General features: G+C 37.0%; 1 protein-coding gene across 4 annotated transcripts in view; it reads left to right on the top strand.

The window, feature by feature from the left end:
* Positions 1-421: 421 nt before the first annotated feature.
* EXOC6B (exocyst complex component 6B) overlaps positions 422-27,941 on the top strand; it is a 732,384-nt gene continuing 704,864 nt past the window's right edge. For all 4 annotated transcript variants that reach the window (XM_061168666.1, XM_061168665.1, XM_061168667.1 and 1 more), the window contains exon 1: positions 422-721. In XM_061168666.1, the coding sequence (XP_061024649.1) occupies positions 609-721 (113 nt within the window). In that variant the 5' untranslated portion in view covers positions 422-608. The remainder of the gene's footprint in view (positions 722-27,941) is intronic.

The following is a 27,941-nucleotide window of genomic DNA, read 5'->3' as shown; positions in this document are numbered from 1 at the left end:
TCTCAATGAATCTTTCGCAGCCAGAAGTGATCGCTGTGCTCGATTCTCTGAACTGGCTTACAGGTACATTATGCCTTACCTCTTAGTTTTGGGTTTCTTAGTTTTGAGCTTTTCCTCCCTGTTAACTTGTAAGATCGCTGTCCGCAGAAACCTAGTTAGTCCTTTCTTAATATTCGTGCCTATAGAGGCTTTTGTACTTTGAGGCAAGGGCCTTAAGAATTTGTAGGTTTAGTGCCATTGCCGGACTTAATCTCCGTTGCGTATGAAGTCGTTAACTGTTCCTGCCTTATAGTGGAGCTTTTAACACGTGTTTGCGGATTCAATGAATGACGTGTGGAACCCCATCTCCCAGAGAACTACAATCCCAGCGGGCATTGCGCGGAACGTCGGCGGACGTGGTGACTCTAGGGGGCGTGCCGTATCTGAGGGAGGGGTCGTCCTGCGGGTAGCAGGAGGCTCAGGAGGCTCTGGAGACTGGGGTGAGAGAGAAGAGAGAGAGAGAGAGAGAGCGAGAGAGAGGGAGAGAGAGAGGGAGAGAGAGAGAGCGCGAGCGAGCGAAAGGTGAGCCGAGCTGAAGGAGGGCACGCGCTGCCGGGCACCCCCAGTCTATGGAGCGGGGTAAGATGGCGGAGGCGGAGAGCCTGGAGACAGCGGCGGAGCACGAGCGGATCCTCCGAGAGATCGAGAGCACCGACACGGCCTGCATCGGGCCCACGCTCAGGTACCCTGGGTACCGGGGCCACAGATGGGCGGGCATGGGCGGGACCCGGGGGCAGGCTCCCTCGGGGCTGTGCGCCCGGCCGGCCACCCGCAGGGCCAGCGCCGGCCCCTCCCTTCGGAGAACCAGGCGAGTGACCTCCACCCTCGGCGAGGCGGGTCCCCCTCCGCAGTCCCGCCGTGGGGTCCCTTCCCGACCGTCGGCGCCGGCAGCCCCGTTACTCTGTAGGCTCCTCCTGCCTCCCTCGGGGCTGGGGCAGCCGTCGTTCTCCCTCCGAGGCTAGACCGGCGCGGGCAGCGGGAGCGCGCCCGGCAGGTGGTGGCTTTTAGCAGACCTTCCCCCTGAGTACATCACCCTTCTGCCTCCGACTCAAACCCCGTCCTGCCCTAGACCCAAGTCCTGCTCTTCCGGCAAAACAGAATTCACCCCACGGTCTGTTGCTCGGAAATCAAACTCTTGCCTCAAAATCACAACCACTTCTCAGAATCGAGTTCTTGAAAATCCTAGGCCTGGAAGGAGGGAAGTTTCCTTCAACCTCTCCTGTGAGCGGGTGCTCGCTGAGCCCTGTCAGGAGGATGACCTCCCCAAGTGTGCAGCCTCCTGGTACTCCTCACCGAAGAGACGTTATCTCCCCTCCGTTCCCTGTGACCATTACTTTGCCCACACACCCCCATTTTATTTGGAGTTGTCAAAACAAGCCGCCACCCACCTCAACTTATTTAACAAAACTTAGGTACCACTTACTACGTAAAGTGCAAGACATTTATTAAACGATTTACAAGTATAACTTATTCAAACCGCACAACAGCCCTATTAGGAAGGTACTATTATTGCCCTCATTTTACAGATGAAGCACAGAGAGGTTAAGTGACTTGCCCAAGGTCACAGAGAAGATAAAGTAGGAGAGTCGTGATTCCTGCTCATGCATTTTGGATCCAGAGTCTGCATTCTTAATCTCTGTTTTTCTGCCTCAATTGGGGATCACCATCTACCAGTACTTTATGTTAATTACTCACCAAGTGCAATTTCAAACTACCTTTTTCTTTCCCCTCAGTTTATTAGTGCCCTAGAACTAGCTTATCTTCGTCCTTCCTGTGGCACCTTCTGATCTCCATGCAGCCAACAGAGAGAATTATCTTACCCACCTTGTACAGTCTTGGGTCGCTGTTCCTCCCTTCAAAAAAGTTATTACTCACTGCTTGTTTTTTCATGGGGAGAGTTGCCTCATGAAAGTGTTTGAAGGAGGGGCAGGCTGGAGACTTGACTCCTCATTTCCACCTGCACAGCTTCCTTCTCCAGGGCATATTGTTAGCACAGTTCTACCAGTGCCATCCCTGGACATGGGACATGACCATCCTTAGTAGTTTGCTTTTTGTCCCTTACTGCATTATGATCATGACCGTCATGCTCCTCTCTTTTCACATTTTCTTAAGTTCTTAGGGGTGAATGACCCTCATTTCATTATCTTTACTTTTATAAAAACTAAGGACTACTTACTGGTATCCTATATGCATTATTAATGGTTATTAATATTTGATTTTCATGAAACAAAATGTTATTAGAGTTACTGAGGATGCTGTTTCAGTATTCTACTAAGAAATTTGGCTGCTGAGCTATATAGTTGGCAGCCAAGCAAAGCTCCTGCTGGAACAGTTGGGATTACCAGAGTTTTTAGGAAGGATTCTTCATCAGAACACCATCAATGTTGTCTTGAGTTGGTTGTGGTTTTTAATTGCTGTCGTTCTTGGTTTATAGGATAAATGATTTAATTTAGTGTTATCAATTTAGTTTGTTGTGATTTATTATGTTAGCTCTCCACTGAATAGTAGTTGAATAGTAATGCATATTTGTTAACTGAATTTTGGCCTGTAATTTTCCATTATCTTGTCTGAAGAGTATATATATTATGTTTAAAATATGTTACCCATTCTCCCGCAGATTTGCCTCATTATTATCACTGAGTTCTTTATTCACTGGAAAGTCAGGTTTTGTTGGGGTAGATGGATTAGGGATCTTTTGTCCTAAGGGGACATGGTAAAAAAAAAAAAAAGTTTTGAAAACCGCTGCACTATCCTACTACTTTTAGTTGCTTTTCCTGACTCCCTTTTATCATTATTAGGGGCTTTTCTTTTTTGGCCTCGTCTGGTCTTTGGTGGATAACCCTAAATCTTACTATCGGACCCAAGATTCAATCACTAGAACATCCTATAATACAAGTAGTATCCGCTGTCTTTGTCTTTAGTCTAGCTTGTTCTTCCCATATTCACAGGGGATGATCTCATCTTTCTTCCTTATTCAATTCAGAGGCAGCAGCATGCACAGACTTGATGTTTCACATCTCATGCTTTACCCTGGGTGCACTTGCATAATCATTATCTCCTGGTTTGCCATCACAGTTATTAAACAGGTTTGATAAAGGCAGTAGGCTCTCTTCCCTAACTTTACCCTTAACTGTAAATCTCAAACTCTATCCCTCTTCAAAGTCTTTCCTATTTCTTTTTTTTTTTAATATTTTTATTCTTGGCTGTGTTGCGTCTTCGTTTCTGTGCGAGGGCCCTCTCCAGTTGCGGGAAGCGGGGGCCACTCTTCATCGCGGTGCGCGGGCCTCTTCACTATCGCGGCCTCTCTTGTTGCGGAGCACAGGCTCCAGACGCGCAGGCTCAGCAGTTGTGGCTCACGGGCCTAGTTGCTCCGCGGCATGTGGGATCTTCCCAGACCAGGGCCCGAACCCGTGTCCCCTGCATTGGCAGGCAGATTCTAAACCACTGCGCCACCAGGGAAGCCCTCCTATTTCTTTTGAGGTAGCATTTTTAAGGCACTGGGTTCTTAGCTGTTCCTGAGAAAGGTTTTGTTAAGTGAAGAGGAACTAGATAATAATGATTTGTGGTACCAAATTATTCTTCCAGTTTTATCCATTTTTGTTTGAGGAGCCACAGTGGCTTGACTTTTTCATTATATAACTAACCTTATTTAAGCTTGAACAGTAAATGCAATGTTAGTTGATTCCCATGTATCATAAGGAGTGCCTTTCCTTACTTAGTGTAATTCTGAAAGTCCCAAGCTTATCCATGCATATAGAGGCTGTTGCCTAGCAAATTCTTTTGGGAAAGCAGCCATCTCTTTCTTCTCTGTCTTCATCTCAAAAATTATTTTGTTAACTACAAGCCCTGATTTTGCAGATGAGGAAAGAGGCCCATAAGATGTTAGGGCATGTCTTGTTTTTAAAATAATATTGATTCTTGCCTTGTAGTGCTAATACTAAAATAGTGATCACAAATCACTCATGAACAATAGCTTCATATTTTCATTTTTCAAATCACGTTTACATATCTCTAGTCTTCTTTCACATCAGTTATTCAGAATAAGCCATTTCCTCACTTTGCTCTCTGGGTGCTAGCAATTAACATTCAGTCTTAATTGCTATTTAAGATTTTAAAACAGACTTTTAAATTTAACAGTGAAATACATTGCCTTTAAAACAATAGCTTTATTGGGATATAATTCATATACTGTACAGTTCACCCGTTTAAACTATACAATTCAGTGTTTTTTTTTAGTGTATTCACAGAGTTGTGTAACAGTCACCACAGTCTAATTTTATTTTATTTATTTATATTTTTTAACATCTTTATTGGAGTATAATTGCTTTACAGTGGTGTGTTAGTTTCTGCTTTATAACAAAGTGAATCAGTTATACATATACATATGTTCCCATATCTCTTCCCTCTTGCGTCTCCCTCCCTCCCACCCTCCCTATCCCACCCCTCTAGGTGGTCACAAAGCACCGAGCTGATCCCCCTGTGCTATGCGGCTGCTTCCCACTAGCTATCTATTTTACGTTTGGTAGTGTATATATGCCCATGCCACTCTCTCACTTTGTCACAGCTTACCCTTCCCCCTCCCCATATCCTCAAGTCCATTCTCTAGTAGGTCTGTGTCTTTATTCCCATCCTGCCCTTAGGTTCTTCATGACCTTTTTTTTTTTTTTCTTAGATTCTATATATATGTGTTAGCATACAGTATTTGTTTTTCTCTTTCTGACTTACTTCACTCTGTATGACAGACTCTAGGTCCATCCACCTCACTACAAATAACTCAATTTCGTTTCTTTTTATGGTTGAGTAATATTCCATTGTATATATGTGCCACATCTTCTTTATCCATTCATCTGTTGATGGACACTTAGGTTGCTTCCATGTCCTGGCTATTGTAAATAGAGCTGCAATGAACATTTTGGTACATGACTCTTTTTGAATTATGGTTTTCTCAGGGTATATGCCCAGTAGTGGGATTGCTGGGTCGTATGGTAGTTCTATTTTTAGTTTTTTAAGGAACCTCCATACTGTTCTCCATAGTGGCTGTATCAATTTACATTCCCACCAACAGTGCAAGAGGGCTCCCTTTTCTCCACACCCTCTCCAGCATTTATTGTTTGTAGATTTTTTGATGATGGCCATTCTGACAAGTGTGAGATGATATCTCATTGTAGTTTTGATTTGCATTTCTCTAATGATTAATGATGTTGAGCATTCTTTCATGTGTTTGTTGGCAATCTGTATATCTTCTTTGGAGAAATGTCTATTTAGGTCTTCTGCCCATTTTTGGATTGGGTTGTTTGTTTTTTTGATTTGAGCTGCATGAGCTGCTTGTAAATTTTGGAGATTAATCCTTTGTCAGTTGCTTCATTTGCAAATATTTTCTCCCATTCTGAGGGTTGTCTTTTGGTCTTGTTTATGGTTTCCTTTGCTGTGCAAAAGCTTTTAAGTTTCGTTAGGTCCCATTTGTTTATTTTTGTTTTTATTTCCATTTCTCTAGGAGGTGGGTCAAAAAGGATCTTGCTGTGATTTATGTCATAGAGTGTTCTGCCTGTGTTTTTCTCTGAGAGTTTGATAGTGTCTGGCCTTACATTTAGGTCTTTAATCCATTTTGAGTTTATTTTTGTGTATGGTGTTAGGGAGTGTTCTAATTTCATACTTTTACATGTACCTGTCCAGTTTTCCCAGCACCACTTATTGAAGAGACTGTCTTTTCTCCATTGTATATTCTTGCCTCCTTTATCAAAGATAAGGTGACCATATGTGCGTGGGTTTATCTCTGGGCTTTCTATCCTGTTCCATTGATCTATATTTCTGTTTTTGTGCCAGTACCATAACACAGTCTAATTTTAGAACATTTTCTTCACCCCCAAAAGAAACCCCATACCCATTAGCAGTCACTCTTCATTCTGTCCCCCTTCCCAAGGCAGTCACTACTTTCTGTCTTTATGGGTTTGCCTATTCTGTTCACTTTGTATAAATGAATCATACAACATTTTGAGGAACTGCCAAACTGTTTAACAAAATGTCTGTACCGTTTTGTATTCCTGCCAGCAATGTGTAAGTGTTCCAGTTTCTCCATATCCTTGTTAGCACTTGTTATTATCTTTTTTATTTTAGCCATCCTAGTGGATATGAAGTTGCATCTCACTGTCATTTTGATTTGCATTTCCCTAATGGTTAATGTTTTCATGTACTTATTTTTTATTTGTTTATCTTTTTTCGAGCAATGTCTATTGAGATCCTTTGCTCAGTTTTTACTTGGGTTGTCTTTTTATTATTGAGTTGTAAGAGTTCTTTATATATTCTGGATATAAGTCTCTTACCAGGAATAGGATTTGCAAATACTTTCTTCCATTCTTTTGGTTTGTTTTTTCATTTTTCTTGTTGCACAAAAGTTTTAAATTTTGATGTAAGTCCAGTGTATCTAGTTTTTATTTTTTTGCTTGTGCTTTTGGTGTTGTATCTAGGAAACCTTTGCTTTACCCAAGATTATGATGATTTCCTCCTGTTTTTTTCCTGAGTTGGATAATTTTATCTTTACATTAAGGTCTGTGATCCATTTTGAGTTAATTTTTGCCTTTAGTGTAAGGAAGGGTGTTCAGTTTCATTCTTTTACATGTTGATATGCAGTTGTTCTAGCATCATTTGTTGATTGCCATTTTTCTTACCCAGATATATTTCTGGTTAATTTATCTTGGTCTTTTTACCATTAAATTTATATTCCTTATTTGTAGCAGAAATGTAACCTTCAAGACCCTGTCATTGTGTTTGTTTGACTTTGCTGTTCAGCTTGACCTCCCTTGTTGAGTGCTCTCACCTGGGAAGAAGTTTGCTCTAATGTTTTCAGATAAAGGTTTTCTCTTTTTTAGCTTAATTGCTGCCTGCCATTTCTGAGGTTCTTGTGTTATAAGAATGATGTGATTGCTATATTTGATCTTGGTAAAGCACTTTACTTTAGGGACTGATTCTTGTCTTACCTCATGGAATGGTTTTGTGTTATATTGCTCAGCTTTAAGATTAACATAAGGTGTATTAATGATAGAATCTTATCTATTTGATCTTTTTCACTGTTGAAACATTAAAAAAGCTATTATGTCAACATTATAAAAATTTTGGAAGCTATATTAAGAATTACTTACACTCCTATAACACTGCTGCTGTTGTTTTGGTGCATTTCCTTTTAGACCTTTGCTTTATGTATTTTGTTGTTAAAAAGCTGTATTCTTGGTGTGGTAACAATTTTCTCTCTTGCTTATTTAATTAAATTGTTTGTAAAGCTGCCTCTTACAGAAAAGAAATATGGGGAATATTTTCAAAAGCTGTTTTGCTCAGTGTCATTTGATCATTAAATATGGGGAACTGGCTTCCCCACTTACTAATTCTGTGCCTTTGGCCACATGGCTTTGTTTTCCATCCTCTGCCCTCCCCCATTACCTAAGTTGTACAGAAACCAGTTAATCATAATCCTTGGTTTATGACACTCTCTCATTATTGGTCACCACATGGACCTCTTTAAACAATTAATTAATTGTTTTTATAAGCAATTTGCCACCCTAGTAGGCAAATTTTTCTCATCTTTAAAATGGGGATTATAGCACCTACATTGCAGGAACAGTATCAAAAAAAAAAAAAAAAAAGGAGATGAAGCGTTCTTCACTGTACCTGCTAGGTAGTAGTAACTCCGATAATGTGAGTCATCTGCCTTTTACCCTTGAGTTTGCTATGTGGACTTAGGTATTTCTGTTTTTGTAGTTATGTTAATTATAAAACTTAGTGTTTGGAGTGGTTCTTGACTTTTTTTTCCCCTTCCACTCATACATCTGAGGGATATAATATTCATCAATAATCAGACCCTGGAAGTGTTTACTTTGATATAGACTGGAGAATGGAGGAGGAGATGGGAAACAATTTTATAAAGGCAGTTTAGGTGACTGATACACTCCCTCCTTGACAATCAATGAGGGGAAAGAAATGATCTCCCATTGCTAATTGCTTATTTTTTAGTAGTAGCTCCCTTCTAAAAATAACATTTTTATATTTTAATTTATAAATGTAAGGTAATGACTTGTAAAAAGATAGAAGAAACAGACAACAAAAAACTTAATCCTACCACCCTGTCACAATCTTATATTTATATATTTCTTTTAAACTTTTCCCACATTCATTTTATTACATTAGAAGAATATTATCATGTTGTGTCTTGCCTTTTCAGTTAACATGTTATATACAGTTTTATACATTGTTATATATTATATATTTATATTATTTTGGTGGCTTCATTCATGAATTAATTTATTCATTCATTCTACAAATATTTATGGAACAACTTCTATGTGCCAGGTACTCTTCCAGGCTCTGGGGTACAACAGGGAGCAAAATAGACATGTCCCTGCCCTTTTGGACCTTACATTCTAGTGGAGCACTCACAGAATAAACAAACACATAGATACATAAAATAATAGTGCTATTTAGTTGTTAGTGTTACATATGATGGGGTATTATTTTTGATTAGGTGGTTAGAAAAAGTTATTCTGGCAAAGGTTTGAAAAGAGTGAAGGAGCAAGCCGTATGGCTCTCTGGGGGAAGTACCTTCCAGACAGCAGGCACAGTGTGAAGACTCAGGAGAAGCATAATGGGAGGTGATGGTAGGAAATTAGTGAGGGTCCAGATAGTGTAGACTAAGAAAGAGACTGATTTTATTTCTAAGTGTTATGGTAAGGTACAAGAGAGTTTTGAGCAGGAAAGTGACATGCTCTAACTTAAGTTAAACAAAGAACATTCTGGCTGCTGTGTGAAGATTGGAGTAAGAGAAGAAACAGGAAAACCAGTCAAGGGATATTTGCAGTAATAAGAACTAAGAGATGGTTGTAGCATGCAGTAAGATGTTGGGGAGGAGATGATGAGAAGTAGTTGGATTTAGAATATATTTTGAAAGCAGAGCCAAAAATATTGGATTAGTTATAGGGGTTAAAAAAAGAGAGGAATCAAGCATGATTCCAAGGCTCTTGGCCTAAGTAAATGGGTGAATGGTGGTGCCATTTATTAGAATAGAGAATAAAGGGGGAGGAATTTTATTTTTCTTCGTGGCACTTACTATTGCCTGACATATATAATTTTTAATTGTCTCCTCCATTAGAATGTGTATTCCAGGAGGGGAGGAATTTTGTTCCTTTTGTTTGCTGCTGTATCCTGGGAACCTGAAAGAGTGCCTGGCATACAGTTGGTACTCAATAAATATTGAATGAATAGAAGAATAAAATAATTGTACCATGAACTGTTAATTATTTGGGGGTTAATTACTGATTTGTAGATTAACTGTCTTAAAAAATATGACTAGGCTTTTGAGGAAAAAATAAAACTGCTGAAAATCTTGAAAACCTCAGCATGTTGGAAGTGTTTATTTTTTGGAATTACATATGATTTTAGAGTTACTCTTTCTCTTCATCAAAAGCGTAATCTAAAATAATTGGCCTCTAATGCCTGTCATTCTTAAATATTTTTGCAGTATTGTTAAAATTTTTCAAATTTAAGTATGATAACTTTAGTGACTAAAATGTTATGATCTAAGTACACATTGTATAAATAAAGCTTAACATTTGGTAATAAGTTAAAATTTTTGTACATTTGGGAAAAAGGGGGTGGATAGTGTTAAATAAGTTTCAATTACAATATGGAATAGGATAATGAATTTTTTGTGGTTTGATAAAGAAAAGTTAGGTTTTATTTTAATAACTTCATTGACTTGTCAAGCAAATTGGAAAAATGAAAAACTGAAAAAGCCCTCTTGTAGCTGATAAGACAGTGCTGGTTTGGTTCAATCAGCAATGGGCTCCAAGTCTGATTTTATTCGAGCTAAACAAACAAAAATTTTCATTGAAGCTCTTCCAGTGGAAGGTTATTCTGGTGTGTTATCTGATCAATTAGATTCAAGCCATAGAAAAATTAGTAGTCACAGAGGGAAATTAAATGGGAGAGTAGCATTTGGCAGTCATTCCTATGTTGAATTTGAAGAATTTATTAGTTATCATTAGATCATATATATAGTGCTGGTGAAACTCATCTGGAAATTTTACCTAGTATAATTCTGAAAATAAAATATCAATGGGTAAATTATCTTTATTTGTATGGGTTTGAAATATTTAAAAAGTGGAAAGAAAATGATATGAACCATAAATCTAGTATTTTTCCCATTCCCTCTATTTCCTCATTTTATTAGTTTGTTGTTTATTCTTTCATTGTATTTTTAATGCAAATATAGGCATATATGATTTTATTTTCTCTTCCCCTTTTACAAAAGAAGTAGTGTACTGTATATGCAGTTCTGTAGCTTAGTGTTTTATATTATTTCATCAATGTATTTTGGAGATCTGTCCATATCAGTATGCAGAGATTTCCCTTATTCTATTTTACACCTACTTAGTGTAAATATACTATGGTTTATTCAACCAGTTCCCTATTTCTGTATACTTGGGTTATGTCCAGTCTTCTGTTGGACAAAATAATGCAGCAGTGAATAACCTTGAATGTCTGTCATTTCTTATTGTACATTTCATACTGTATCTGTAGGATCGATTCCCAGAAGTGGGGTTGCTGGGTAAAATAATGAGTGTACCTGTACTTTGGTAGGTATTACTTTCTACAGAGGTTGTACCATTTTGTTCTCTTAGCCGTCTATGAGATTGCTCATTTCTCCATAGCATTTTCAACAAAGTGTGTTTTAGACTTTTGAGTTTTTGCTACTATGATAATGACATGGTATTTCAGCGTTTTTATTTGTACTGTATGAGTGAGGCTGAACATCTCTTCATATGTGTAAAGGCTGTGTATGTGTGTGTACTGTCTGTCCATGTTCTTTGATTATTTTTCTATAAGGTTGGTATTTTTCTCTTTGATTTGGGAGCACCAGTAAAGAACCTTTGATAATTATGCTTTGCTTAAATGCATCAGGAGCGTACAAACTAAAATGGGTTGTGATTACTAAAACAAAGAAACTATTGTTTTTTATGGAATGAAAGTTTCAAACCTGCCTTTCTATTGTTTTAGTTATAAAGGAACATGAATAAACACATTTTAAAAGAATTAAAAAAAAATCTTAGAGCAAGAGGCTATGATAATTTGAAATCAGAAGGTTTTTTGGGGGAATGCAGTAACATTATTAGATAATGCTGCTTCACATACAAATACAGTTCTTAGCAAATCAGAGGATGTCAACATTTTAATAAATTCTTTACTTTAAAATGTTATGGTATGTATGTACATGTTTACATAATTTCCAGCATTTACCTAATTAGTATATGAATTAGTTGCCAAAAATTATTGATAAGGACAATTATTTAGTATGGTTTTGGAAGCAGTTTAGAATTTTAGAGGACATTTATGACGTAGCTTTAGTTTGGAATATGATATATATGAATATTGATTAGATCATTGAGGAAAATAAAGATATTTTGATTCTTTACATCGTTGGATTTGATAGTTTTTAGTATTCGCTAATGATGTAATAATTTATTTAATCATATACAAAATCAAGCTTCCAGTTGAAAACAACTTGAAGAAATAAAATTAGTGAGTAGCTTCTCTATGAAATGTGTGAATCTGGGTTGAGATGCTGAGCAACTATGACATTTAATATTTGCTTGGGGGAGATAGCAAAAATAATGAGGGGGGGAGGAGTTAGTAAAAACTGAGTTAAAAATAAAGCTGAGCTTAAACACTTGAAACCTGATGTGACTAATAGTTTATTTCTTAGAGATGTCTGCTATGGCTGTGGGAAAAAAGAGTAAAGCCTTTTTTTGCAGTGTAGTAGTATCTGCTGGAGTATTTAGAAAACAAAGAAGACAGTTTGCTGAGTAGCTGATGTTACATGGACTTTGTTCGAATATTTGAAGTAAGGAGCGGTCAGTTAAGAGATAGACAATGATAATGAAATATTGTAATATTTTGGCTATTTTAGAAAGCAGTTTGTGATGTGTATCTGTAAGTTATATTTATGTTATATTTTACATTCTTAGACGTCCTTGGAATGTTAAATGTTTTCTTTCAAATTGCGGGTAACTTAGCATTAATATTTCCTTCACATTTTGACTGATTTTTTTGAAGGGTGGTTAATTTTGTCTTAACTCTGTTTTGGGGTTATTCCCAGTCTCCTTCCCCTCTCATTCTGGTTGACAATTGACTGTTTTCTCTTTCTCTCTCTTTTTCTCTGATTTTCCCCTTGCCTTGTAGAAAGGAATTAGATGGTTTCCAAAAATCTACATGATTTAAAAAAATACATGTAATAGATACATCAAAGGTGGTGAGCAAGTTGGGGCGAGGGAAAACGAAGGTAGGAAAGAGAATATGAAGTCAAGAGTGAGAGCTGTTAAAAGATTATGTTTTGTTAAGGTAGGCCATCAGTTTGGCTCCAGGCTTTCCGGCAGCTAGTGCAAAAACGAGATATGCTTTGTTGTTTGAGTTATGGTGTAAACTTAAAAAGTAGTTACTTTGGAGAAGCACAGCTATTCTTGGTTCTGAGAACTGTTTCTCCCATATGTCCTCACCAAGAAGGCCCTGTATAATGTAACTTTAATAGCCATATAGTAAATGCAGCAATATGTGACAGGCTGTTTCTTATATTGTCCTTTAGTGAAAGCATATGGCATAACCAAAGCACAATTTAGTAAAAGCAGTTCTGCAGGGAGTCAAGGGAATGCAGTTGTCTGCTTGTCTTGGCTTAATCAAGGCATAGATTTTATAATACCTACAGTGGAAGTTGATGGTGCATTATCCCACTTACCCCCTTTTTTTGATTATTGATCACTTTGAGAATCTTTTGAATGCTATACACCCTTTCCTTAGTAAAATGCATGTGACCAGTCTTCATAATTTCTAGTCTAGAAGAGTGTATGCCTTGCATGTACGTTAGTTAATTCTTCATAAGTACTGCTTTTAGTAGTCAAGGTTTTTGATAACTGACAAGTATCAGTGAGTTCAAGATTATATTTTTTTGCCTTTCTTTCTGAATGTATCACTTGCATGTGTTCTAGGTTAAGTAAGACCTGTATGTGCTTTAAAGGTAAACCAGCTGTGGGTTGGAATATTATTTTTTTATGAAAGTTGAAGAACCTGGATAAGCCACTCTATTCCTTCAAAAGAAGTAGAGTGAGAGAGAGTACTTAAGGATAGGGCCAAGGTTCTTTAGAAGTTATTTGGGTTGTGTTCTAGAAAGAAAGAAATGCCGTTAAAGCCACCATAATTTTATTCCTAACAGTCTTAAATTTGATGTTAAAGACCAACCCACCTTGGCCATTTAAAAAATTGCCAACAAATAAAGTAACCATAGATGTTTTGTCTGTGTAATTTAGAGTATACTTCCTGGAAAATGTATGCCTTATTAAGGAGGTTATTTACCTGGAATGTCTGGAACCTACCCTGTTCTGGATTTATAATTAAAAAAAAATTGAGATGTATAAGTCTCGAGCACAGTGATTGATAAAATAAATTTAAGCGTGTAATATATATTTGCATAACTGTAATTTAGAACTTTAAAACATGCATCGCCCAGTTAAACATCTAAGTGAGCAAGAACTATCACAGTGCAACCAACTAGGTTACCTTAATGTGATTTGTGATGATACATATGGACTAGGACTCTGTTAAAATACATGCCTCAAATTCACAGTCTTGGAGATCATCAGATTGACATGTATCTTGCACTGTAGTGAATTTACCTTCAGTTACTACTGTGATTTGATAAAAGCAGAAGCAAAAACAATGACAATAACAAACTTTTTAAAAGAACAATTCTATCATTTTTTGGGTATTTAGATGTTTCCAGTGTTTAGGAAGCTGGACAAATGTTCTGTTGTATATTAGATAAGTGACAAGGCCATTTGCCAAAAATGATGATTTGGATTAAAATAAGGCTCTTTTGCATATTTGTTTTTGATTAAAAAGCTGTGGAGTAACACAGGCTTTCAATTTTGATTGTGTTTTTATATACTTGGAACATGACAAACTGGGACGAAAGTGTATCTTTTGGCACTGTGATTTTGTATAGTGGAGCACTAACATCTTGTTGGATGTCAAAACCTTTGCTCTTATTGTTCTCAGTATCTCTATATTTGAAAAGTGCTTCTTTATGTTTTTTTCCTTTGCAAGTTGTGGCTTTGTTTCTTTCCTCATATTTGTGCTTGCTTTTTGTATCTCCCTTCTGCTTCCTGTGAAACATCTAAGCAAGCAAGAATCATCGCTGTGCGACTAACTTTCACTTTCTGGGGAAGCTCTGGTGCCAATAAACAATAACATTTTAAGGGTATTGATATGAAATGTGATCTTACCAAGAAATATGAATGAATAAAAACAGCAGACATTGAGCTTGACTGAATCCATGTTATGAAACATTTTTGGTATGGAGTTTGATTTTAGGAAAGACATGTTTGTATAACACATTAAAAAAAAAAAAGGAGAGAAATAAGGGAGCTAGCCAAACATTTTGTTTTTGATGAGGTAAAAGAATTACTTGACATTTGTAAGGGAGAAGTGTACAACAAAGATCTTTTGGCATTGGAATAGCAAAAGAAAGAGGAAAACGAAACGAGAAGAGCTCTGGAAATAGAAAAATAGGCTATTGGAAGCATTTTTAAATGGTAAATGTGGATCTGACTCTATACATTTATTATTTGATTTTTTTAAAATGAAACTTTGCATTTTGAGGTAATTGGAGATTCACTTGTAAGAAATTATACAGAGATCCCCTATACCCTTTACACAGTTTCCTCCACTAGTAGCCTCATGAGAAACTGTAGTACAATATATCAGGACTAAGATATTGACATTGTAACAGTCAAAATACAGAATATTTTCATCACCACAAGCATCCCTCATGTTGCCCTCTTATAACTACAACTATTTTCCTTCTGTCTCTATCTGCTCTTTAGCCCCTGAAAACCACTAAACTGTTCTCCATTTCTATAATTTTATCATCTCAAGAATGTTATATAAATGGAATCATACAGTATGTAACATTTTGGAATTGGCTTCACTCAATGTAATTTCCTGGAGATTCATCCAAATTGTTGTGGTGTATCAATAGTTTGTTCCTTTTTATTGCAGAATGGTATTCCATGGTATAGCTGTACCACAGTTTTTTAATCATTCACCCATTAAAGGACATCTGGCTTGTTTCCGGTTTTTGACTATTAAAATGAAACTGCTATAAATACTTCTGTAAAGGTTTTTGTGTGAACAGACATTTTCACTTCTCTTGGGTATATAGCTAGTGGTGGAATTGCTGGGTCATATGGTAACTCTGTGTTTAACTTTTTGAAGAACTACTAAACTTGTTTTCTAAAGTGGTGGTACCATTTTACGTTCCCACCAGCAATGTAGGCGGGTTCCAGTTTTTCCAGATCCTTGCTAGCATTTGGTATCACTATTTTTTATTTTAGCTATTCTGATGCAGGTGTAGTAGTAATGCTGAATATCTTTGCATGTACTTACTTGCCATATGTATATCTACTTAGTTGAATTGCTTTTTCATGTGTTTTGCCCAATTTCTAATTGGATTATTTTAACTGTTGAGTTTTGAAAATTCTTTATATTTCTAGATACTAGTCCTTTATTGGATGTGTGGCTTGTAGACATTTTCTCCCACTCTGTGGCTTGTCTTTTCACCCTCTTAACAGAGGTCCGTTACAGATCAGAAGTTTTTTATTTTGATGAAGTCCAAGTTACCAATTTTTCTTTGTATGGAACATGTTTTTGGTGTCAATTCTAAGAACTCTTTGCCTAGCCCTAGATCTTGAGGATTTTCCCTGGTGATTTTTTTTATCCTAAAAGTTCATAGTGTTACAAAAAGGAAAAGTCTGTGATTCATTTAAAAAATAAAATCATTTATTTAATTTATTTTATTTTTGGCTGTGTTGGGTTTTCGTTGCTGCGCGCGGGCTTTCTCTAGTTGTGGCGAGAGGGGGCTACTCTTCGTTGCGGTGTGCGGGCTTCTCATTGCGGTGGCTTCCCTTGTTGCGGAGCACGGGCTCTAGGCACTCAGGCTTCAATAGTTGCAGCACGCGGGCTTGGTAGTTGTGGCTCACGGGCTTAGTTACTCCGTGGCATGTGGGATCTTCCCGGACCAGGGCTCGAACCCATGTGCCCTGCATTGGCAGGTGGATTCTTAACCACTGAGCCACCAGGGAAGCCCCTGTGATTCATTTTGAAATGATTTTTGTAATTTTGTAATTTTTGTATAAGCAATGAGACTTCAAAATTTCTCTCTTCTTTTTTTTTTTTTTGGCCTATGGATATCCAATTGTTCCACCACCATTTATTGAAAAGGCTGTTTTTCCTCTAATGAACTGCTTTTGCACCTTCGTCAAAAGCCACTTGGGCATATTTGTGTTGGTCTGTTCTGGGGTCTCTCTTTTCTGTTGATCTATATGTCTATCTCTCTGCCAGTATCACAGTCTTGAATACTGTAACTATATAGAATAAGTCTTGATAATGGGTAGACTGATTCCTCCCACTTTAATCTTCTTTATCAAAATAGTTTTAGCTCATTTAGTTCCTTTGCCTTTCCATATAAATTTTAGAATAATTTTGTTTATATCTACAAAAGTATCTTGCTGAGATTTTGATAGGAGTTGTATTAAACCTGTATATCAATTTGTGGAGAATTGACATCTTTACTTCATGAGTCTTCCAGTCACAAATATGGTATGTTTATCAATTTGTTTAGCTCCCTTTTGATCTCTTTTTATCAGCACTGTGCAGTTTTTTGCATACAAACTCAGTCCATATTTTGTTAGATTTATACCTCAGTATTTCTTTTTTAAAAAGTGATTGTAAATGATACTGTATTTTAAATTTTGGTGTCATTATGTTCATTGCTAATATGTAGAAATACAATTAATTTTTGGATGTTTATCTTGTATCTTTGTAACTTTATTAGTCTAGGACTTTTTTGTAGATTTTTCTATGTTGATAATAGTGTCACGTGCAATAGGGACAGTTTTAGTTTTTCTTTTCCAATCTGTATGCCTTTTCTTTAACTTTGTTTCACTGGCTAGAACGTTCAGGACTATGTTGAAAAAGACTGGCAAATGTGGACATCTTTACCTTGTTCCGAGTCCCAGAGAAAGCATTCAGTCTTTCCCCCATTAAGTATAGTGTTAAGTTATAGGATTTTTGCAAATGCTGTTTATCAAGTTGAGGAAGTTTCCTTATATTCCTACTTTCTGAGAGTTTTTATCATGAAAAAGTGTTGAATTTTGTCCAGTGCTTTTAGTGCATTGATTGATATGATCATGTGATTTTTCTTCTTTAGTCATGTGGATTACATTGATTGATTTTGAATATTGAATGAGCCTGCCTTCCTGGAATAAAGCTAACTTAGTCATTGTGTATATTTCTTTTCATACCTTGAATTCTCCTTGCCCATATTTTCTTAGGGATTTCTGTGTTTATTTTTATGAGGGATATTGTTCTGTAGTTTTATTTATTTATTTATTTGCTGTCTTTGTCTGGTTTTGACGTTAGGGTTGCTTCAGAAAAATGAATTGGGAGGTGTTTCCTCCCTCCTTTTCTATTGTTTTCCCTCTTCTATTTTCAAGAAGAGACTTTAGAATTAATTCATAATTAGATTAATTCTGCTTTAAACATTTTGTAGAATTCTCCAATTAAACCATCTAGGCCTGGAGATTTATTTTTTGGGAGATCTTACAAATTCAGTTTCCTTCATAGTTCTAGGGCTATATAAATTACTATTTTCTAGTGGGTGAATTGTGATAATTTGTGATTTTTGAAGAATTGGTTTATTTCATCTAAGGTGTCAAATTTATGTCAAAAGAGTTTATAGTTCTCTTTTATTATCCTTTTGATGGCTACAGTGTGTGTAGTGATGTCTGTGCTTTCATTCCTTATCTTAAAAATTTGTTAGATATCTGTCAATTTTATTGGTGTTTTCGAAGAATCAGACAATTTTCATTGATTTTATGTATTGTTTTTCTGTTTTCTATTATACTGAATTCTACCCTCATCTTTATTATTTCCTTCCTGCTGTTTGTTTTTGCTCTGTAGTTTCTTGAGGTGTATGGGGGCTTCAAAGATTGATTTGAGGTTTTTTTCTCTTTTCTAATGCTATAAAATATCTCTAATGCTACATATCTCTATATTTATAATGCTATAAAATATCTCTAGTGCTATAAATATCTCTCCCAGCACTGATTTACCTGTGTCCTATAAGTTTTGATATGTTGTATTTTCATATTCATTCAGTTTAGTGTATTTTTGGATTTCCCTTTAGATTTCCTGTTTGACCCATGAATTATTTAGAAGTGTGTTGTTTAGTTTCCAAGGGTTTGAATATTTCCTGTTATCAATTTCTAGGTTGATTCCGTTGTGAACATAACTGTGTATGATTTCAGTTCTTTTGAATTTGTTGAGGTTTGTGTTATGGCCCACAGTATGGTCTTTCTTGATATATATTCTGTGGACTCTTGAAAAGAATGTATATTCTGTTGGGTAGAGTGTTTTATGATTGTTGATTAGATTCCCATTGGTTGATGGTGTTGTATTTTTCTGTATCGTTGCTGACTTTCTGTCTGTCTCAATTGTTGAGAGAGGGGTGTTGAAGTCTCTTAAGTATAATTGTGGAATTGTCTATTTCTCCTTTCAGATCTGTCCACCTTTGCTTCACATGTTTAGCAACTCTGTTGTTTGGTACATATGCATTTAGAATTGCTATGTCTTCTTAGTGGAATGAGCATTTCATTATATAATGACCTTTTTTGTCTCTGGTAATTTGCTATGGAATCTACTTTATCTGATGATAATATAGTTACCCCTGTTTTCCTTTGATTACGGTTTACATGATATATCATTTTCCATTCTTTTATTTTTAACCTGCCTATATCATTATATTTGAAGTGAATTTCTTGCTCATAGCGTACAGGTGTGTTTTTTCATCTATGCTGTCAGTCTCTGGTGCAATTAGAACATTTGCATTTAATGTAATTATTGATATGCTAAGTCTTAACTCTATTGTTTCATTTGTTGTTTTCTGTTTATTCTCTCTTTCGTTTTTCTATTTTGTCAGAGTAATTCTTTGAATTACTTGAACATTTTTAGAGAATTCCATTTTGACTTATCTAATGTTTTTGAGTGTACCCTTTTTGGTGGTTTCTCTAGCGTTAGCGTTGTTTTTATTTAACTTCCTGCATTTTACTAGTGTCATCATTTTCCACTTTGAGTGAAGTATAGAAACCTTACCCCCCTTGGGACTTCCCTGGTGGCACAGTGGTTAAGAATCCGCCTCCCAGTGCAGGGGACATGGGTTTGAGCCCTGGTCCAGAAAGATCCCACATGCCGTGGAGCAACTAAGCCCATGTGCCACAACTACTGAGCCTGTGCTCTAGAACCTGTGAGCCACAACTACTGAGCCTGTGTGCCACAGCTACTGAAACTCGTGTGCCTAGAGCCTGTGCTCCACAACAAGAGAAGCCACCACAATGAGAAGCCTGTGCACTGCAACGGAGAGTAGCCCCCGCTCACCGCAACTAGAGAAAGCCTGTGTGCAGCAACGAAGACCCAGTGCAGCCAAAAATAAACAAATAAATAAATAAAATGTTAATTGTAAAAAAAAAAGAAACCTTATCTCCCTTTATTTATCCATATTTTTGCTTACTGTGTCCTTTTTTCTTTTCTGATGTTCCAAGCTTTTCTTTCTGTCTCCTTTTTTTAAAAAAATCATTTCCTTTCCATTTAGAAAACATCCTACAGCCATTCTTTTAGAGTAGGCGTACTGGCAACAAACTCTCTTTACATGGGAATGGCTTAGTTTTCCTTCACATGAGAATGTTTTGATTTCCCCTTCATTCCTAAAGGATATTTCTCCTGAGTATAGGATTCTGGTTGAAAAGTGCTGTGCTACTTCTTTTTGGCCTCCATGGTTTCTGATGAGAAATTTGCTGTCATTCAAATTACTTTTTCCTTATAGGAAAGATGTCATTTTCCTCTGGCTACTTTCAAGATTTTTTCTGTCTTTAGTTTTCAGGAATTTAGTTATGATGTGTCTTGGCTTGGATTTCTTTGGGTTTTTCCTGTTTGGGATTTGCTGATCTTTTAAAATCTGTAGGTTTATATCCCTTGCCAAATTTGGGAAGTTTTTAGCCATTATTTCTTCAAGTACTTTCTTGCCTTACCCTTTTTCTACTCTCCTGGGACTTGGTTCACATGAATGTTAGATTTTTTGGTATAGTCCAACAGCCCTTGAGGCTCTGTTCATTTCTTTCAGTTTATTTTCTCATGTTGTTCTGATAATGTAATTTCTCCTGTTCTGTCTTTCGTTTCACTGAGTTTTTCCTCTGTCCCTTCCACTCTGTTCTTGAGTCCATCCACTGAGTTTTTAATTTCAGTTATTGTATTTTTCAGTTCTGAACTCTACATTTGGTTGTCATTTCCTGAATTTCTTTGCTGAGGCTCTCTTTTTGTTTCAAGCATGTTCATAATAATCATTTTTATAATGACCACTTTAAAATCTTCATCAGATAATTCTAACTTCTCTGTTGTCTCGGTCTTGGCACCTAGTGATTGTCTTTTTTTCATTAGTTTGGCAACTTCTTGGTTCTTGGTATGAAGAATGATTTTTAATTGAAATCTGTACATTTTTGTATTATGTTATGCGACTCTGGCTCTCATTTAAATCTATTCTTTTAGCTGGCTTTCTCTGACACCACTTTGGCAGGAGAAGATGTGGGTTACTGCTTCATTACTGCTCGGCGGAGGTAGGTGTCCACTTGGCTTCTGTTGACACCTGAGAGGGGCCCCTCATTACTGCTGGAGATGGCAGTTCTGACTCCATACTTGGTCTTTGCTGACACCGTGGTGTGGGAGAGGGGGTTGTAAACATCTGGTGGGGATGAAAGTCCCAGATCCCTTCTTGGCCTTCTCTGACACCCTGACTGAGGTGTTGGGTGCTTTGTTATTATCCGTGAGGGTGGAAGTCTAGGTTTTCTTTCTGCCTGTGGTGATGTGGGTATGGGCGGGGCACAGTCCCCCCCTGCTGCACCCCCACCCCCCCACACCCCGCTGTGGTGTTTATCTTGAATGGAAGGGTGATTGTATAAATATTTTCTGTCTTAGGCTGCCTCTTTTGTCATCTTTTGACTAGAGAGAGCAAGCTTTTGTTGGGGCTTTTTTTTATTTGCACCTGTTCGTGTTTCTGGGTTGCCAGTCTCTTCAGTTCCAAGTCTGGGATATGAGGCAAAAAGAAAACAGGGGAAACTCACCATTGTGTCATCCTTTTTGTCCTGAGGTCCCAAGCCAGTTTGCTGCCTTATTTCCACCTTTCAGATTTTTTAATTTTTGTTTTACATATAATGTCTAGAGTTTTCAGTTATACTTATTGGGAGGAATAGGCAAAACTATGTCTGCTGCATCTTTCCAGAAGTGGAAGTCTTATTATAAGCCTTTTAATTTTCAAATCATTTTTCTTTTTATAAATATGGTGCATGCTTATTAGTAAAAATAAAATCAAGCAGTATAGAAGAGTATAAAGAAGACACAAGTACATATCTGGCGGAAATCTGTTTCTGAGAAATAACCATCATTAACTTTAGGTGATCATCATTCCAGATCAACATCATATCACACAAATATACAAATAGAAGGATGAGAAGAAGAAAATAATTTTCATGAAAATTGGATATACTATAATGCTATTTTTAATAAAAAGTATTACATTTAATTTTACTTGAAAAGGAAACTGAAATGAAACAGAATTACTGAATTTCAGGTAAATATTTTCATCACAAATAATGTTCATTTTTAAAAGATCTTTTAAACTTAGAGTAAAAAGTCAGTTTCTATATTTGTGATTAAAAAATTCCATTCAATTTTAGGCAGTATTAATTGATTTCCCATTATGGAAGAAAAGGAAAATTAGTGCTTTTTCTTTTTTCACAAAAGCTTTATTGAGATATAGTTCACATACTATACAATTTACTTGTTTAAACTGTACAATTCAGTGGTTTTAAATGTATTCTCAGGCTACATAATTTCTCCAGAGAAAAATCCCCTGATACCTTGTCAGGTGTTTGGCTGCTGGAATACCCATGTATGGGGTGCATGTGTAGGGGTCTGACTGTTCTGTATTGTCTTTCATTTAATCTGTTTGTTTTCAGTGCTTCCATTATTCTTGGCATTCTAAATCCTGACCTTCTCCATGGTTATGGCTGGTACCCAGACTCCCTTTTGGATTTCATTCCCTTGGCAAATACTCTAGGCTCTTTTTTGTACTATTCTGCTTCATCCTTACTGCCTTTTGACAGCTTTTCTTCCAGAAATTTGTTACTATATCTTGTTAGCTACAGGTTCTTTTCTTGTCCTTTTCCTTTAATGGGGTCTCAGAAGGGAGGAAGATAAATGCATGTGGTTGTTTCATCACACTGAAATAGAATTCTGGAAGCCAGAGTTAACTCATGCTGGCTCAAGTTGTTATCCTGTAGGCTGGAGCCAGTATACGTCAAATAGTGGATATTCACTAGAGTTTTAAAAATGAAGGAAAAGTCTAAAGAAGATTTTCCGTAGCTACTAACTGCCCTGTCCTGTCCCCCATTCCTCATTTTTCAATACTGTTTTCATACGATGTGGTGACCCTCTCCCATTTATGGAACTCTTTCACTATCTCCTAATTTTCCTTCCACATATTTTCTGTCTTTTTCCCCTCTTCCTTTGTTTTTCACTGCTAGTCATTTCTTATCCAGTGTACCTCAGTTTTCTCTATCCATGATTATGCTGTAGAAGTCTTATTCATATATGTGTCCCAGTGTTTGCATTTCTTCTTTTTCTTTCATATTTTTGAAACAAATTTTTCAAAAGTTTATTGGTTTAAATGGTTTTCCTTTAAACTTTATTATTTATATTTTATGTGAAATTATTTTATGTCATATCTGTGAGTGTGTGACAGTCCCTAGGCAATTCTTTTAAAATTTTCTCTTGTTAATTGAGTAACCTTATGTTCCAGGTACTTTATTATTATTACTTTTTTTACAAGGAGGTTTCGGCGAAAGTTGTCTTTTTTTAAAAAATAAATTTATTTATTTATTTATTTATTTATTTTTGGCTGTGTTGGGTCTTTGTTTCTCTGCGAGGGCTTTCTCCAGTTGCGGCGAGCAGGGGCCACTCTTCATCGCGGTGCGCGGGCCTCTCACCGTCGCGGCCTCTCCCGTTGCGGAGCACAGGCTCCAGACGCGCAGGCTCAGCAGTTGTGGCTCACGGGCCCAGTTGCTCCGCGGCATGTGGGATCCTCCCGGACCGGGGCACGAACCTGTGTCCCCCGCATTGGCAGGCAGACTCCCAACCACTGCGCCACCAGGGAAGCCCTTTATTGTTAAACTGTAATGGCTTTTTTTGGGCTGCATTGGGTCTTCGTTGCTGCGTGCGGGCTTTCTCTAGTTGCGGTGAGCGGGGGCTACTCTTTGTTGCAGTGAGCGGGCTTCTCATTGCAGTGGCTTCTCTTGTTGTGGAGCACGGGCTCTAGGCGCGTGGGTTTCAGTTGTTGCAGCACGCAGGCTCAGCAGTTGTGGCATGCGGGCCCTAGAGCGTGTGGGCTTCAGTAGTTGTGGTGCATGGGCTCAGTAGTTGTGGCTCATGGGCTCTAGAGCACAGGCTCAGTAATTGTAATGCACGGGCTTAGTTGTTCCGCGGCATGTGGGATCTTCCCGGACCAGGGCTCGAACCTATGTCCCCTGCACTGGCAGGCACATTCTTAACCACCGTGCCACCAGGGAAGTCCTGTAATGGTTTTTAAATATTTCACAATTTTATAAGTTTATTATAAAAAAGTAACATTTTAGAAGTATATAAGTAAACTTCCCTCTCTTCCCCACTTTAAAGTTACCCCTTCAAAGCATTATTAGTAGTTTGATGAGTAGTATTCTAGACTTTTTTCTATGCTTATATAAGCATGTGTATATACATACATTTATATATACATACATAGTGTTATAGTTTTTCTTTTTAGCTGGGAATTACCATATACATTTTGATGCACATCTATTTTTTTCTACTTAACAACATATAAATATGTCAGGTATCTTTATGAATTGAAACGTCTAGCTCTACTTTTGTTCTTTTTAATGACTGCAGAATATTCTGTTGTATGGAATTACATACTCCTCTCTTGATGGACATTTAGATGGTCTCCTTTTCCCTCCCCACATTGTTCTTACAGAAAATTTTGTATTCTCATAAGTATCTATTTACATTTTGATTCTGGTATTTCTGTAGGATAGATTCTTAAATGTGGGCTTGCTGAATATAAGCTTTGTAAATTTAAAACTTTGATAGGTATAGCCAATTCTTGACCTATTCTTTTTTCTTTCCAAATTAATTTACTGTGGAAAATTTAAAAGAAAATTGAGACAATAGTACAATAAATTCCTGTGTACCCTTCTCACAGTCTTAACAGTTATCAACACACAACAATCTTGTTTCATCTAATTCTGTCACTGCCTACCCCTTCTCCCCATGGCAACCTTGGCGAATTTTGAAGTAAATCCTAGACATCATATCAGTTCATCCATAAACATTCAGAATCAGCTGTATTACTTCTGGAAATTTTTGCTTTAATTTACAAATATTTGCTTCATACGTATGCTCCCAGGAACTTATTTATTAAGTGAATCAGGGACTGCCTGTAGTTGGTCTGAAATTATCCTTTCTGGCAATAATTAGGCAGCAAGGTCAGTTTTCTGAGGTCACACCTAAAACTGTATAATCATATAAGATATAGCTTTTGTTTCCATTCTCTTTGGAGGTGGGGATGGGGAGGGAAAGAAAGGGGAAAAAGGCATACATTCAGCTCAACCAAGAGAGTTTTCAAATTTTTAGGGTATAAGACTAAATAACAATAAAAGAAGTCCTTATTTATCTCACTGAAAATTATCATCTGATGTTTCAGAAGACTTTGCCTGTAGTTCCCAGCTCCTGTGCCAAATTTTAGGAATAGACTCTAAGGACTTTTTTTTTTGAGCTCATAAATTTTTTACCGAAAGTCTTAAGTAAGGGTCCATAAAAGCCTCATGCAATTGATATTCTTTCTTATGATTCATTGCATTCATTGAGGATGCTGGCATGTAATTGTAATGGATTATTTAGTATGTATAATACTAATGGATTATTTAGTAATGTACTGCTTTTTTTTTTTTTTCTTTACTGAGGATGAGCAAAATGTTGTTCTTTAAAATAGTGACTCAGGCCCTACTGTCCAATCAGAAAGACCATTCGTGTGGAGGAGGTAAATTGGCAAAGTGGTTCTTAGATAATTCTGGAGGAAGAAAATCTTTCTAAGGCTTTATTTAGCTTGAACTTTTAAATTAGTTGTACAGTATGGGGGCCTGTGACCAGTACTTTGAAGTGGCCTCATTTCAATACACAAAGTTCTGAGAATTTATGAAGCTGGGAAAACAACCTCCCAAAGGTATACCAGATTTAAACTGTCATTGTCTCCATTATCAAATTTGGACAGCATGACCCAGAATTTGCCCTTGTTAACCAGACTTGTTAAAAAAAAAGTCAGAAGTTTATAATAAATTAATTCTTAAAAAAGTTCCCAGGTGTCCTCTTTGTGGTTTTATTTCCTATGTCATTACATAAACTTGGTCGGAAGTTTTACATTTTGCTATCTGTCAGTCTTTGACAAAGTAGGAGGACAAATTCCATGTCACTTCTAGTTAGTATTTTTTTTTTTTTTTTTGGCCGCACCCTGCGGCATGCGAGATCTTAGTTCCCCAACCAGGGATAGAACCTGCGCCTCCTTCCTTGGGAGTGTGGAGTCTTAACCACTGAACCGCCAGGGAAGTCCCTCAATCAGTTTTAAATAACCACAGTTTGTTGATCGAAGAAGCAGGGAGAAATTTCTCAAGATACTTGAGGCAGAGTTGTAAAAGTAACATTGCATTACAAGTTGCTAGAAAGACTTTGAAAGACTCCCTTGATCCTTTTGGTTTTCCTCAGTTTGCTAGTCTTCTAAGGCCCATCATACATGGAGTTGGCTCTGGAATAGCTCTTTTAAGAGTTAAATGAAGAAGAAATGGTCATCTGTCTGGTCTAGGAGTAAAGTGGGGCTGCAGAATACTGCAAATTGCTGTATACCTGAGCAGATTTACTTCTGGTATTACGGTTTTGCACCATTAGGTTCTGTTCATCAAATAAAAAATTTAAAGAATATTTCATTCAAGTTAGTATGTTGTCACTAAAATAATTAGTTGCTAGTAATCAGACCACTCATTTCTCCGCGGCATTAGGATGGGCTGTATCAGACCTTTGTCTATTGTGGTATTCTTGTTTTTAGAGATATAACAGACAAAATAGGCAGCCAGACCTATTAAAAAAAAAGTAAATAAAAATTAAATAGACTCAGAAGTAAATGAAGAATATGAATCTGCAGAAGAATTCTCAAAATAATTTTGCTTTCCTATGTACTAGAATCCATAGTCAAAGCAGCATCATCCTGTTTGTTGGAAAAGCAAAGCGTCAGAGAACTACCTGCTGTGCTTTATCCGCTTGAGGCTGGAACCCCAGAGCTATATAGTTTTATCATTAGTTACTTGGAAAGATGAGGTTATAGATTATGTGTGTAGTGTGGAGACTCCTGTCAGTCTAACCTCTGTCAGCTTTATGGTCAGACCTCTTAAAGATTTATGATTCACTATGGAGGTTCAGATATGGTCTAAATTTGGCTAATTCTTAAGAGTGTTTGCTTTGCACACTTGTGCAGGTTGTATAGTGCATAGCTGGGCCATATCAACGATGATGCCATTTATAGCATATATAATGTAGGTTTATACATTCATTAGGACAGTTTTCCAGCAGATGGCAGGCAAGTATCTTGAAGAGGGGAAAGATACCATATGGACAAATGTAGACCCTATTTTTAAGTATATAAAAATTTCTTGCAAAACTGTAAATGAGAACTCTTTTTTAAAGTTGTATTTATAGATGCAATAATTTTAAGTGCACTGTCCATATATTTAACCCCTCTTTCCTGTATTTATTATTTCTCCCACATTTTCCTTATTTTAATACTGATGGTGTTTTTTTTCCCCCCACTTCTGCTGGAGAAATGAGCTCTTAAGTGAATTTGCTGTGAAAGTGTTTCGGACTTATTTTTGATGTGTTTAGTTTGTTCATAATTAAGTAACTCTGAAGCCTTACTATGGACGTTCTTGACATTTTGAGATGACTTAATGCTTGGATCCTGTTAATAGCTCCATTGTATGTTGAATAAACCTTACATCTTTGCCAGAGGGCTGGGTATTACTCAGTTGTGATTCTATCAGTGTGTGGTCAGTTGGGATTACAAGTCCATTTGTTATTGCTTAGAGTTTTCAGAAGGTTGCCCTGGGTAGCACTAGGCTTTTGATAGTATTCACCATCTGGAGCTGTTGTTTCTAATGTTGGGCTTGGAAGTTTTGCTCTGTTTGCAACAGGATTAATCACAGCTCAGGTGGGATTGCTGCTTCACTTCTGATATTTCGAGTATTTTTCAGGCCTTTATTCCCAAATTTTATCAGCAAGGAGGCTCTCCTGGTGGAGACATCACCTCCATTTGTTTGGATTTATGTGGCACTAACAATACCAAGAGGTGTTTAAATTGGCCTTTCAGATCGCCAGGTTTTGAGTTCATCTTAAACACTGGTTCTCAAACTGAAGAATGGATCAGAACCAAGTGGATACAGATGTGGGCTCCACCCCCAGATTTTCTAGTTCAGTATGTCTGGAGTGGGGCCTGAGATTTTGCATTTCTAACTAGTTTTAGGTGATGCTGATCAGCTGCTGGTCACTTTGAGAACCACCGCTCTAAGATAAAATTCACTTTGAGAACCACTGCTCTAAGATAAAATTGTCTTATTCTTCTCTAAATTTAT

Source organism: Eubalaena glacialis, chromosome 14, assembly GCF_028564815.1.
Source record: "Eubalaena glacialis isolate mEubGla1 chromosome 14, mEubGla1.1.hap2.+ XY, whole genome shotgun sequence".
NCBI lineage: Eukaryota > Metazoa > Chordata > Mammalia > Artiodactyla > Balaenidae > Eubalaena > Eubalaena glacialis.
This window is presented reverse-complemented; position numbering and strand designations above follow the sequence as displayed.